The sequence below is a fragment of the Callithrix jacchus genome, chromosome 8, assembly GCF_049354715.1.
Source record: "Callithrix jacchus isolate 240 chromosome 8, calJac240_pri, whole genome shotgun sequence".
NCBI classification, from domain to species: domain Eukaryota; kingdom Metazoa; phylum Chordata; class Mammalia; order Primates; family Cebidae; genus Callithrix; species Callithrix jacchus.
In genome coordinates this window covers 106,121,535-106,135,338 of record NC_133509.1, presented here as the reverse complement: position 1 = coordinate 106,135,338, position 13,804 = coordinate 106,121,535, and the positions used below count along the sequence as shown (strand labels likewise).

The 13,804-nt window shown below is 44.2% G+C and overlaps 1 protein-coding gene across 1 annotated transcript; it reads left to right on the top strand.

The window, feature by feature from the left end:
- The first annotated feature begins 2,937 nt into the window (after window positions 1–2,937).
- LOC103795833 (uncharacterized) lies at window positions 2,938–12,215 on the top strand. The gene is given in 8 exon segments (XM_078333181.1): window positions 2,938–3,034; window positions 7,815–8,024; window positions 8,027–8,086; window positions 8,089–8,141; window positions 8,201–8,270; window positions 8,273–8,320; window positions 8,323–8,390; window positions 12,015–12,215. Coding segments are annotated over 8 exon segments (807 nt in total).
- Window positions 12,216–13,804: the final 1,589 nt, after the last annotated feature.

The window sequence follows — 13,804 nt, the reverse complement described above, 5'->3', positions numbered from 1 at the left end:
ACTCAAGATAACATTTTAAACAAAGTAGGATGTGTGTGAGGGAAAGGGGAAGAATTTTCCAGTTACTTTCCAATTATAATTGGAAGGATGTCAGAATCACAGGCAGATGTTTTGGAAAGCGCCAAGTGTCAGCAAAGGGATATGAGTAGGATGTTAATGGCTCCACACAAGCAAATGTCTGTTAAAAGTCCTATTAACTGTTTGTGATCAGGAAACAATGTTTTGTGAGGTGGGGTGACTCATGCCTCTAATCCCAGCACTTAAGGAGGTCAAGGCAGGAGGATTGTTTGAAACCAGAAGTTTGGTCAACATAGCAAGACTCTGTCTCTACGAAAACTAGGAACTTAGCCAGGTATGGTGGCACACACCTATAGTCCGAGCTACTTAGGAGGCTGAGGTGGGAGGATTGCTTGAGCTCAGGATTTAGAGGCTGCAGTGAACTATGATTATGCCACTGTACTCCAGCCTGAGTATCAGAGTGAGATCCTTTCTCTAAAAAGATAAAAAATAAAGAAAGCAATGTTTTATGCATCTTATGTACTAAGTAATTTGTGAAATACATTGGCATATTGCAGCATTTTAGGAGATTTATTGCCAGTGTTATATTGATAGGAAATGGACTTCTCATTATTTTCATTCAGTTTCTGGCGTTTAGGAATGAGTTTCTCATGTAATCTAGACACAGATGGTAATATAGACAGATTACTATTGAGAAAATACATAAAATGGTTTGTTCAAATCTAAAAGAAAAAGATGAAACAGAAAAATTTAAAAATCACTAATGGAAACAGACTATTCACAAGAGAAAACAAATAGTGAAATTAGCCAGTAAATATAAACAGTACTCAACCTCACTGTAAGCAAAAAAATACAGTAAGTGTATTTTCTTGATCTTAGCCAAAAGGCCGAAAAGTGATGTATGAAATATATTTAAACAATGAACTACCCTTTTAAAATCCATCAGATTTACAGAAGTGAAAAGTTCGATAATATTGAGTTGTTGAAGATTTGGGAAATCAGGCACTTTTACATTTCTAGTGGCTGTGAACATTGACAGAGGCATTTTTCATGGCAAATTTCTGAAATCTATTAAAAACTGTAATGCATACATACTTGAACAACTAATTTCTAGAAACCTATCATTCAGAAATACATATATTCACAAAGATGTATGCATACATTTGAATAAATATTGCAGCATTATTTGTAATATCAAAAAATGTTGAAAAAATCCAAAATGTACACAAAGAATTTAAATATATTATGGTATAAAACACCGTGCTTTCGTTAGAAAAAGTCAAGTAGACTCATATGCACTGAGATGAAAGCATATTAAGTGAACAGAGCAAGTTGCAGAAAACTACATGCACAATTTGATATTTATGTGAATGCCTGTAGAGATATGTCAGCAAATACATAGGCAAGGAGATTGAAAGGATGCACCCTGAACTGTCTAGAACGGTTGCTTCTGGGAGAGAAGTAGTTGTTGGAGGAGGTGCTGGATGCTGGTATTCTCCTTTACCAAACATTCCAGCTTCTTACCCTGCAGTGCCTCGCCCAGCAGGAAGATATTTTCCCATACTGTTGATCTCAGGAATGACCACTTTACTTGCTTTGGCCAATAACTGATGTTGGTCACTTTTGTGCAAAGTTTTAGAAGTCAGGGCACCATTTGCCTTATCTGTTTTTTTCTGCCATGAACTCCAGATAGAGGTTAGGTTCTTCCATTAGTTTTGGTTCTGGAGTCAAGATCGTAAAAAGCAGAGCCCATGAAAAGCAAGACTTATGAAAAATATGTATGGTTGGGTGCCATGGATCACGTCTATAATCCTAGCATTTTGGGAGGCCAAGGCTGGTGGATCACTTGAGGTCAGGAGTTTGAGACCTGCCTGACCAACATAGGGAAACTCCGTCTCTACTAAAATACAAAAGTTAGCCAGATGTGATGGGGCATATCTGTAATCCTAGCTACTCAGAAGGCTGAGGCAGGAGAATCGCTTGAACCTAGGAGGCAAAAGTTGCAGTGAGCTGAGATTGCTCCACTGCATTCCAGCCTAGGCTACAGAGCCAGACTCCATCTCAAAAATAACATTAATAATAAAATAAATAAATAAACAAACAAATAATTTTTTTAAAAGAAGAAGAAAAATAGAAAAACTTGCAGTGTGAACAAGAGAAACAACCTCACACCTATAATCCCAGCACTTTGGGAGGCTGAGGTAGGAGGATTGCTTAAGGCCAGAAGTTTAAGACCAGCCTGGGCAACACAGGACAAATAAATAAATAAAGCCACTGAGGTTTGTGGACATTTGTTACTGCAGTATAACCCTGCCTGCTGTGACTGATACCAATAAGGGAAGACTTCTATGGGTTTTCTTCCATATTTTCTTTAGTGCACGGACACTTTGCAATACACATAGACTTAGTATTACTTGTAAACTAATTTTTAAAAATTGACACCTCAGCAAAATTACAAATGACCACCTGTCAAGGGCCTTCAGGATTGTTGACAATTAGAAACTGCAAAAGCAAAATCCTGGAATTCCAAGGGCAAATTTGAAGTGCCTGCCTGAAACGTGACTGCACACCAACACACTGTGTAGTGCTGTGAGGAGGCAAGAGGGATGTTGTCAAGCCAGTGACCAAGAAATATAGAGGGTAACTAGACAGGTGAGAATTCCTCTTGCGTACATTAGTGGAAGGAAACCAGGGCAGTCAGCATTCCACCTTCTAACCACAGTGCTGAAGCGCATCCCAATAAATGGTGGGATCATAGTGGCTGCTTTTATAAACATGATGAGATGTTGTTCTTCAGTCATAGGGATTAAGTTGCAATGATTGCTGAGTCACTGTTGTCTGAATGTGCCCGTCTGTTCAGATGTGTCCTGAACATAAAGAGTTTGAGAACCTCTGGCTCAGGAAGTAGGGCCGGTAATTATGCGTAGATCTTCTTTACTGGTAGTTGCTGCCCCTCGCCCAAATTTAAATGCTCAGTACTTACTCCTTCCTGGAGCGCCTGTTCCATGGGGACCAGGTGAGACTGAAGAAAGAGGCTGACAGATCCAGTTCCTCAGAAACATACATTTAATCGGGACTTACAACCAGAGGCCATGTCTGTGTCTCAGGCAGCAGTGAGGCAAGATGCTGGATCGTGCACCATTTATTCTCACACCCAGGGCTTATATGCTATTGGAAAGGGTATATGTGATTCAGAATGGGTGTGCAGAACAATTGAAGTACTCTAACATTAAGGTTGCTTTGACCTCAGGGTAGGATTTACAGTAACTACCCACTCTCACACAAGGAACATCAAATAAACTGGAAGTCTTAGAGGCCTTCCTAGAGCAAGGGTTAATCGGAAGTTAAAGTGATGCATTAGCATCCAAGGTGGAGTTGCTTTGGCCTCCACAGCACCTCCTCTTGGGCAGGCGCTGTAATTGCCGTTAGCAATACAGACGCAATTCTCGCTATCAAATGCATAGCCTAGTAGAGGAGACAGGTACATACATAAAGGCACAGATAACAGTAATAGCAGTAGTAACCCGTTCTTAAGGGTATAGTAGTTTTCAAATATTTATAGTTCACACATACACACACAAACCAATCCAGCAAGCCCAGTATCATTCCCCTACTTTTGCAGATAAGGACACCGAGACTGAGAGAAATGAACTGGCTTTCTTAGGTTCTGACAGACCATAGGTAGAGACTCAGTCTCCAGTTCTTCTTGTCTACACTAGGTGACCTCCTGTGCAAAAGGATGAGTAAATAATAGCATCACAGTGAACCAAAGGCTGAGAGGCACTGAAGAGGAAAACCTTGAATCCAAACGTTAACCTGAGAGCAGAATGCAATAATCCAGCTTTTCGTTTACTTTGTTCCCAGAGGTTAAAGCAGACTCCAGTGAGTGGAGCAGCCTGAAAATCTGACTTTGGTTAGCATTGCTTTCATTTCTGCCTGCATGCCCGCCTCCTTCTAGTACTGGAAGTAAACATCTTACTTGCTTGGGGCATGGGGTAGGGAGAGTGAAGTCCTCACAATAGGTCTGCTGTTTTGCAAAGAATTCTGCAAGATGCAGATTTAGACCAAGGGAGTGGAAGCAGTGGGAGAAGGGGTGGTGCCAAGGTCAACCCCTCAAGTCCCTTCTGTGGCTGAGGCTAGGAATTGGTCACATTTATTTGCCATCAGCTGAGTGATCTGTTTTAACAGTTTTCCTCGTTAGGCTCTCAGCACAGAGAAATATCCTAGGAGATTAAGCTCAGTCAGTTATGTTCTCTGTTACTTAAGGGAGTTTAACCTGAGCAATGGTTTAGCAGGGCTCCCAGTCCCAAGACCATTTTCATATGGGCTCATTTTCCCACTTACCAGGGTGAGTGAGAACAGTGAGTGGAGGTTTCACCAACAGAAACCAAGTATCTGAGCAAGGGTCTTGGTGGTGGTCACCTGTGCTGGGCTCTGCTTTAGGGCTGAGGTCTCAGCCTTTGCACCACAGGATCCACAGGAACCCATGGACATGCAGCACAGCCAGTGGCTTGTTAGCCAGGGAAGAGAAATTCTGGACAACCTATGGGATGTGAGTGACTCAGATCTATAATGTGAATGGAAGTCAGAGAAAAAAGAGATTCATAAGAGTCTTTTAACAAGTGCCCCACCTAACAAAAATGGTAAATAAAGACAGAGAAAGCCTGGGTGCAGTGACTCATGTCTGTAATCCCAGCACTTTGGGAGGCCGAGGCAGGAGAATCACTTGAGTCTAGGAGTTTGAGACCAGCCTGGGCAACACAGTGAGACCTTGTCTCTACAAAAAAATAAACAAAATTGTCAGAGGCGTTTGAACGAGAGCAATTCCATCTTGACGAGGGGCTGGGTAAAATAAGGCTGAGAACTGCTGGGCTGCATTCCTAGACACACATTCTAAATCACAAAATGAGATAGGAGGTCAGAACAAGACACAGGTCACAAAGACTTTGCTGATAAAACAGGTTGCAGTAAAGAAGCCAGCTAAAACCCACCAACACCAAGATGGTAATGAGAGGGACCTCCAGTTGTCCTCACTGCTACACTCCTACCAGCGCCGTGACAGTGTACAAATGCCACGGCAACATCAGGAAGTTACCATATATGGTCTAAAATGGGGAGGCATGAATAGTCCACTCCTTGTTTGGCATATAATCAAGAAATAACCATAAAAATGGGCAAACAGCAGCCCTCGGGGCTTTTCTGCCTAGGGAGTAGCCATTCTTTTACTCCTTGAGTAAACTGGCTTTCACTTCACTCTATGGGTTTGCCTTGAATTCTCTCTTGTAGAAGATCCAGGGACCCTCTCTCGGGGTCTGGAGTGGGACCCCTTTCCAATAACAAAATTAGCTGGGCGTTGTGCGTGCCTGTTGACTTGGCTACTTGGGAGGCTGAGGTGGAAGGATCGATTGACCTCAGGAGGCTGAGGCTGCAGTGGACTAAGATTGCACTATTGCACTCTATCCTAGGTGTCAGAGTGAGACCTTGACTCAAACAAACAGAGAAACAAATCCGAAAACAGAAGGAGAGAGAAAATGTTAATGTCAGTGAAAGAGGCAGTTACCTTGTGCCTGAGAAACATGGGTTTCTGCATGCAATGTGAGAAAACCGTATAATCATTTCAATGGAGCAACAGGTGGTGAAGATTTCTTCAGAGATGTGATTCAGTGACATGTAGTGTCAAGTTTATATGAGTGTCACATTTTCTTTTAATAGTGTTAAAAATGACTCTAAACTTTTGAATCATCAAATTATACTCAGCTGTTCTTAGGGGACGTTTTGTGCTTTTGTGAAATGAGCAATTGAGGTTGCAAAAGCCCCTATGGTATGCCCTGTTTCTGACCTCTTAACCTGTGGGTGTCTTGAGAAAGGAAGTGGCTTAAAAAATAAAGTCTTTATTTCCCCTGTGCCTGGAAGGGCCAGGAGAAGGTGGAGGGCAGTGAATGTCAGGTGGCACTCTCTCTCAGGGTTGTGCAAATGAGTTTCTCCTAAAACTTTGTGCTCTCAGTGCCTTATTGGCCCCAGCCTAGTCCTGGCCCTGGGGTCAAGCACAGTGCAGAGAGGATAATAGCAGCTCCTTGGCCAGGCACAGTGGCTCATGCCTGTAATCCCAGCCCTTTGGGAGACCTTGGCAGGTGGATCACTTGAGGTCAGGAGTTCAAGATCAGCCTGGCAACATGGTGAAACCCTTTCTCATAAGTAAAATAAAATAAAAGGAGCTCTTTTGTTGAAAGAATAAGAGGATAAGCAAATGAAGTGTATAAGGAAGGGCATACACATTGGAAAACTCTAGATACTGAGATACTGAGTGTTTCACAGCCTTTGTCCAGCCTGTGTTACAAAGGGCTCATGTTGAAGTATGTAACAGGGCCTCCAGTATCATCTTAGCTCAGGCTGCTATACAGCATAACATATGGTGGTTCAGACAACAGACGTTTCTCTCTGATGGTTCTGGAGGCTGGAAAGTCCAGGATCAAGATGCTGGCAGATTCAGCTCCTGAGGAAGGCTCTCTTCCTGCCTTACAGATGGCTGCCTTCTCACTGTGTGTTCCTCACATGACAAAGAGAAAGAGAGAGAAAGAGTGGGTGGTCTCTCTTCCTTTTTTTTTTTTTTTTTTGAGACGGAGTCTTGCTCTGTCACCTAGGCTGGAGCACAGTGGCACAGTTTTGGCTCACTGCAACCTCCACCTCCTGGATTCAAGCAATTCTTCCATCTCAGCCTCCCAAGTAGCTGAGACTATAGGCATGTGCTAAACGTCCGGCTAATTTTTGTATTTTTAGTAGAGACAGGGTTTCATCTTGTTGACCAGGATGGTCTCGATCTCTTGACCTTGTGATCCACCCACCTCAGCCTCCCAAAGTGCTGGGATTACAGGTGTGAGCCACTGCACCCGGCCCCTTTTCTTATAAGACATTATTCCCATCATGGGGGCCCACCCTCATGACCTCATCTAAACTGAATTACCTCCCAAAAGGCCCACCTCCAAATCTCATCACATTGGGAATTAGGACTTCAGCAAATGAATTGGGGTGAGACAAGGCACAAACATTCAGTCCATAATGTAGTGCATTAAAATTATACATTTTGGGTCCGTACTTTGGCACAAAAGTTCGATCACAGTAATAGAATTCTAAAGTGGCCGCCAAGATTCCTGCACCCAGTGTGCACAACCTGTGTAATCCCATCCCTTGAGTGGGTGGGTCTGACCTAACCAAGTGAACTCTTTAAAAGAGGGTGTAGAGGTTAGACATCAAAGAAGTCAGAGATCAAAAGCATGACAAGAATTTTTCTTGAAGGTGCCAATACATACATTGTAAGAGGGCTACAGGATCAGAAATTAAGAGAGGCCTCCAGGAGCTCAGAGCAGTCCCCAGTGATAGCCAGCAGGAGAGTGGGCAACTCAGTCCTACAACCACAAGCAACTAAATTCTTGATGCCAGCCTCATGAGACCCTGAGCAGAGAACCCAGCCACATCACACTTTCACTTCTGCCCCACTTTCTTACTGGTTGTCACCAGCAACTGCTCTGAGCTCCTAAGTGATTATGAATTTGTGTATTAAGTGGCTAAGTAATTTGTTACATGGCATAGAAAGTAATTTGTTACACGGCATAAGCTTTCTATGGCACAGGGCTTGTTCCTCCCTTTCTACAATAGATCAGTCCACCTTTCCTGGGTCCTCTGTCTTATTAAAAATAGCTCTTATTTGGTTGTTGATTATATTTTTCCCTTGCATTAATATATAACCTCTTCCTTTTAATCCATAATCTTCTTCTTTTTCCCCCTACTGCTTCCTTTAGGACTTTGCATAGCAATTTTGAATCTACTCCACACATACTGTTATTTAAACACTTACAGAAAGCTATTATCTTCCCCCCACCCTCTACAAAGCATCTCTAGGGCACATATTATTGCAAGGCTTCTATTTTCATCCTTGCAACCAGTGTTCTGAGCTTACAGAGCTTATCGTGTTTATTATATAACAACAAGACACAAGCCAAAACAACTTGCTGTGGGTTTTTAAACATAGCAACAGCAAAAATCTTTTCTGGGCTTGAGGAAGAGACACTTCAAAATTCAACAATTTTCTGGTCTATGGGATGAAAAGTCTAAAACTGGTCGTGAAGGTATTTAAGTACACTTACGGAAAACCCACCGCTCCACCATCAGACACCATGACGCAAAGTGCTCCCTGGTTGGGATTCACAGGCTGCCTCTCAAAGGAGTCTTGCCTGTGTGGCGAACGCTCTTGGAGGAGAAAGAGAAAGGCACGAAACAGGGACCCTTCAAAGTTGGCACCGTGGTAGTTCACTCTGTGGCACAGGGCTTGTTCCTCCCTTTTGTTTCCTTTTCTAATGGGGGGACCATTAGCAGTTGTATTCAGATGAAGAGCTCATTTAGTTGTAAGTGCTAAAAACTCAATCTGGTTTAAGCACAGCAGGTTTCTTGGCTGACATAAGGGATTGAGCCAAGCCTGTGCTATCTTCCTTGACCTCTCCTGTTGGTTTCATTCTCAGGCACCCACTCCCCACACAATGCCCTTCGCTTCTCCACCCCCAGTCCAAATATCTGGCCTCACCCCATGGCAAAAGGGTGCCTCTTTCCTCCATTCCAGCCATGAACCCTGGGTTGACCCCTTGAGCTTTGGTCACACGTCCTCCCCTTAAATTAGTGCTGTGGCCAGGGAGATGGAACCCATTGGCCAGCACAGGGCATGTGTGTCTACTTCTAGAGCAGGAAGATGGGGACTGAGCTTGGGGGAAGGCTGGGTCCCCAGAGGAAAACCAGGGTGCTGTTACCATTGTAGGATGAAGTGGACACTGGGTGAACCACACACGGCCTCCAGCAGCAGGATCTATGCCAGCACCAGATAGAGCTGGGAAGACTTGAAGCCCAGAGAGGCCACAGGGAGCAGAAGCTTCTCTCCAGCTGGATGCTTCCACTGAGCCACCCAGCATCCGACACATTCATCTATGTGTGTGTGCGCTTCTCACCCAGGTCGCCTGCCTGGAAGTAGAGTCACCATGGAGGTGCATAGCACAGTGTTTCTCTGCCTCAGGCCCTCTAATTTTCTCTCTTGGCCCACAAGGGGTGGGAATTTCTGTGCCCCTGTCCCTGTGTTTCTCTGAGAGTGGTGGACTGCCTTTTCTCCCTACACAAAAATCTGAGGCTGTGGGTGGGAGTCTGCATGCAGCAGGAAGTGGGAAGCTGAAGTAACCTTGGATCCCAGGTCTTTGGAAGCCCAAATTGTCCCTAGAGCTGTCGCTTCTCTCCATGGGCTTGTAGGGTTGTTCTGTCCCCACCCGTGTCCTGTTGGATCTGCCACCCAGCAGGACCTCTCTGGATCCATTTCCTATGGGATCTCCCCAGAGCATCTTTCAGGGGTGCCATGACCCCTACTTTCTGGGTTGAGGTAGTAGGAAGGGCTCTGTCTTCTTTCTTTCTTATTTCTTTCTCTTTCTTTCTTTCTTTCTTTCTTTCTTTCTTTCTTTCTTTCTTTCTTTCTTTCTTCTTTCTTCCTTTCTTTCTCTTTCTTCTTTCTTTCTTTCTTCTTTCTTCCTTCCTTCCTTTCTTTCTTTCTTTCTTTCTTTCTTTCTTTCTTCTTCTTTCTTTCTTTCTTTCTTTTTATTTCTTTCTTTCTTCTTTCCTCTCTCTTTCTTTCTTTCCTTCTTTCTTCCTTTCTTTTTGAGACAGACTCTTGCTCTGTTGCCAGGCTGGAGTGCAGTGGCACGATCCCAGCTCACTGCAACCTCTGCCTCCTGTGTTCAAGCCATTTCCCTGCCTCAGCCTCCTGAGTAGTTGGGACTACAGGCATGTGTCACATGCATGTCTAATTTTTTGTATTTTAGTAGAGATGGGGTTTCACCATGTTGGCCAGGATGGTCTCAATCTCCCTACCTCGTAATCCACCTGCCTCGGCCTCCCAAAGTGCTGGGATTACAGGCATGAGCCACCACACCCAGCTTCTTGTTTCTAATTGAATACTGGCCTATGCCAGACTAACCAAACACTCCCTGATCATTCAAAGTGTCTACTCCATGCCCTTGGGCAGATTCCATTTCTGTTTAGCCATAGAGACTTCCCTATTCCCTCAAAGAGTTAAACACTCTTTGCTGGGAAAGGCAGGAGATTTTCTCTACATATTTGGAAACTTGGCTCTTAGCAGGTGGGTGTATTATATGCAAAAATAAAGTGCCTATGAGTTTTGCTGAATTTTATTAATATTGAGGGTCCATTATAAAAGCACCCATTAGGTCTATAACAGCATACCTTAAAATATATCCTAGTGGGGTTATCTATTTGATCATCATGCTTAAGTCATTAATTTTGTACTTAATGTAGGAAATATGATTGATTCATTCATGTGGCAAACTTGTACACATTAAATATTTATACAGTGTGAGGTACTGAGCTGAGGAATACAAAGATATCTAACACTCATATCTTCTCCTCCAAAAGTTTATAATCTACTAGATGAAGCGAGCGCATAGCACAAAAATAGCTAAACGAGGTTCTGTTTCAGAATCAGTCTGTTTCTTGAGGAATACAGATTATTTGAAGTTCACCTAACTTCAAGCTTAAGGAGTTTTTACTGAAACGAACTAAGGTTTGGCTCAGGTGTCTGGTGCTAGAAAGGGCCACTCAGAAACTCCAAATGCCACAAAGGTTCTGCATCCTGGGAGGGGCTACAGAATTTCAGGGATTCTTTCACTTCAAAATTAAGAATTTTTTGCTGTAAGAAGCTGTGTAAAACCCAATGGAAAAAAATGACTAAATAATTCTTGATCTTCTGGCATTTAACAGAGCAAAATGTAAGTGGAAAGGGAGCAGGAATATCAGATTATTCATGGCACATTAAGTATCTGAAGAACCTGTGGGTCAATAGAATGTACAGAGAACCCTTTAAAGGGAACGTATCATGTGAAGTCATAAACAGATGGATGGCAGAGTGAGTGGGCAATGATGAGGGGACGTGTGTCAGACACTGACAGGGTCTGCTACAGGCGCCAGGGAGAGGCCGTCTCAAAGACTAGAGCCCCACGTCTATGCATCTCTGGAAAGGACCCTGGTTGGCTTATCTTTGGTCACAAGTCACCCTTGGGCCAGTCAATCACCTGGGCCCAACATAGCTGATGGCTCTGTAGTAGCCATGGGAGCTACTGAGGTGGGAATATGTGGGGAAAGTAACCATGAGGGGTGTGCCCTAACTGGGGAGATAGTCCTAGAAAAAGGGTGCCCAGTATGCCTGACTTTAGCTGGAGAAATTTCTGTAGCTCAGCTTTCATTCTCCATCATTCGGCATTGAGTTACTCTTGTTTTGTCTGATTCTGACATTAGGTCCCAGTTCTAAAAATATATATATTAAAAAAGCCATGGATGAGACACTAAAGTGCCACCTGGATTGCTGAAACAGGGTATTGTTCTTCACCGTGCACCATGTGAGTCCTGCCCACAGTAACTCAGTTCTTCTAGAACTGGACTTCTCAGAGACCAGGGTCTGTATGAGTCTGTTCTCACGCTGCTGGTAAAGACATACCCGAGACTGGGTAATTTATAAAGGAAAGGTTTAATGGACTCACAGTTCCACATGACTGGGGAGGCCTCACAATCACGGCAGAAGGCAAAAAGCACATCTTACATGGCAGCAGGCAAGAGAGAATGAGAGTCAAACAAAAGGGGAAAACTCCTTATGAAACTGTCAGATCTCATGAGACTTATTTACTACCATGAGAGCAGTGTGGGGGAAACTGCCCCATGATTCAATCACCTCCCACTGGGTCCCTCCTGCAACAGGTGGGAATTATGAAAGCTACAGTTCAAGATGAGATATGGGTGGGGACACAGCCACACCATCTCAGGATCCTTACCCTGAACCTGTGCCTATGACCCAGCTCCACTCTCGCTGGTAGACTAACCTGATGCTAACTGCAGAACATCCCGTTTTCCTGGAATCTCAGCTGCTATGCTTTTAGCTCCATGTCTGCCTCTTCCTGCTGCAGTTACTGAGCCATGATGACTGCCTCACAAAGGCTGTCTGCAAGGCAAGGCTCAGTGTGAAGGCTTTGCAGAGGCTTGATCCATGGAGCGAAATAGAAAGCGACCGAGAGAGTCAGGTTCCTGGAGGCTGCCAGCACCAAAATTGTCAGGGAGGGCAGGGTTACTCCAAAAGATCGTCTGGGGGCGTTCTCACACCTCCCTGACATCTTCTGCTCTCTATACTTTTGATACAGGGAATTTGAGCTGGCTGGAGTGGGTGGATGAGGTGGAATAAGAAAAAAACGCAAATAGCTTCAGACACTCAAATCACAAAATCTTACTGTGGATTCTGTCCATTCCTGGACATTTGGCTCGTTTTAGGAGGATGCTTGAAAACCACACACACATGCAGATTACACGCAGACCACCACATCACTCCCCAGCACTTTCCAGTTTCCTGGATGTGACCCTTCAGAAACCTCCCTGGGGAGGGTCTTTGCCATCTCCTCCCCTCCCCAGAGAACTGTAGGGTAAAGGAGGGCTAAGAGTGAAGCTTGACAGTAAACTGGCGGTGTGCACCTCTTCTTACTCAAACCCCCTCCGAGGATGTGAAAGCTAGCCCACATCTGTGAGGCTTGCCAGACTCCAGAGATGACTTCCAAGACTGACTCCACAGGCTAGGCAGGAAAGGTTTCTCTGCTCTCTGGGCAGTAAGAAGGTCATCAAGGCTGGACATGGTGGCTTATGCCTGTAAGCCAACACTTTGGGAGGCCAAGGCAGGCAGATCCCCTGAGCCCAGGAGTTGAGATCAGCCTGGGCAACATGGTGGGACCCCCATCTCTACAAAAAATGCAAAAATTAGGCCGGTGTGGTGGTGCACACCTGTAGTCCCATCTACTCTGGAGGCTGAGGCAGGAGAATTGGCTGAGCCAGGGAGCTGGAGGCTGTGGTGAGCTGTGATTGCTCCACTGAGCCACTGCACTCCAGTCTGGGTGACAAAGCAAGATGCTGTCTCGAGAACAAACAAACAAAAAGCAGTGTTCAAAACATCTGGTTTTGAAAACCTCGGGGATATGAGGAGACTGATCTCTAAGGTACACAAGTCCTTGGTTTTTAGAATCACTAGACTTTGTTTTTTAAAACAAGCAAACTCTCATAGCTAATAACAATATATTGTGTACTTGAAAATTGCTAAGAGAGTAGATCTTAAGTGTTCTCACCACAAAAAATAAGTGTGTGAGGTAATGCATATGTTAAATAGCTTGATTTAGCCATTCTACAAAGTGTGTGTGTGTGTCTGTATATATATGTATACAAGCATCATGTTTTATACCATAAATATATACAGTCTTTACTTGCCAATTTAAAAAAGAAAAAGCCAACTCTCAAAAGAGAGGAGTGGTAGAGATGGTGCTAACTTGCTGTCCAGTTCTTTGTTCTTTTTATTCTGAGCATTTTGGTGAAGGCAGCATGGCCCAGGAGGAGGATGGGGCCAGAGAGCAGGCTATGGAGGGAGGATACTGGCTGGGCCCTTTCATAGCTGTGTGACCTTGGGCAACTTACAGAACCTCTTAAGCCATAGTCTCTTTATCTAAAATGGGCATAATAAGAGAATAAGAATAACTGATGTGAAAAATGAAATGAAAGAATGCATGTCGACTGGGCGTGGTGGCTCACGCCTTAATCCCAGCACTTTGGGAGGCCAAGGTGGGTGGATCACCTGAGGTCAGGAGTTCAAGGCCAGCCTGACCAACATGGCAAAACCCTGTCTTTACTAAAACTACAATAATTAGCCAGGCTTGGTGGCACACAC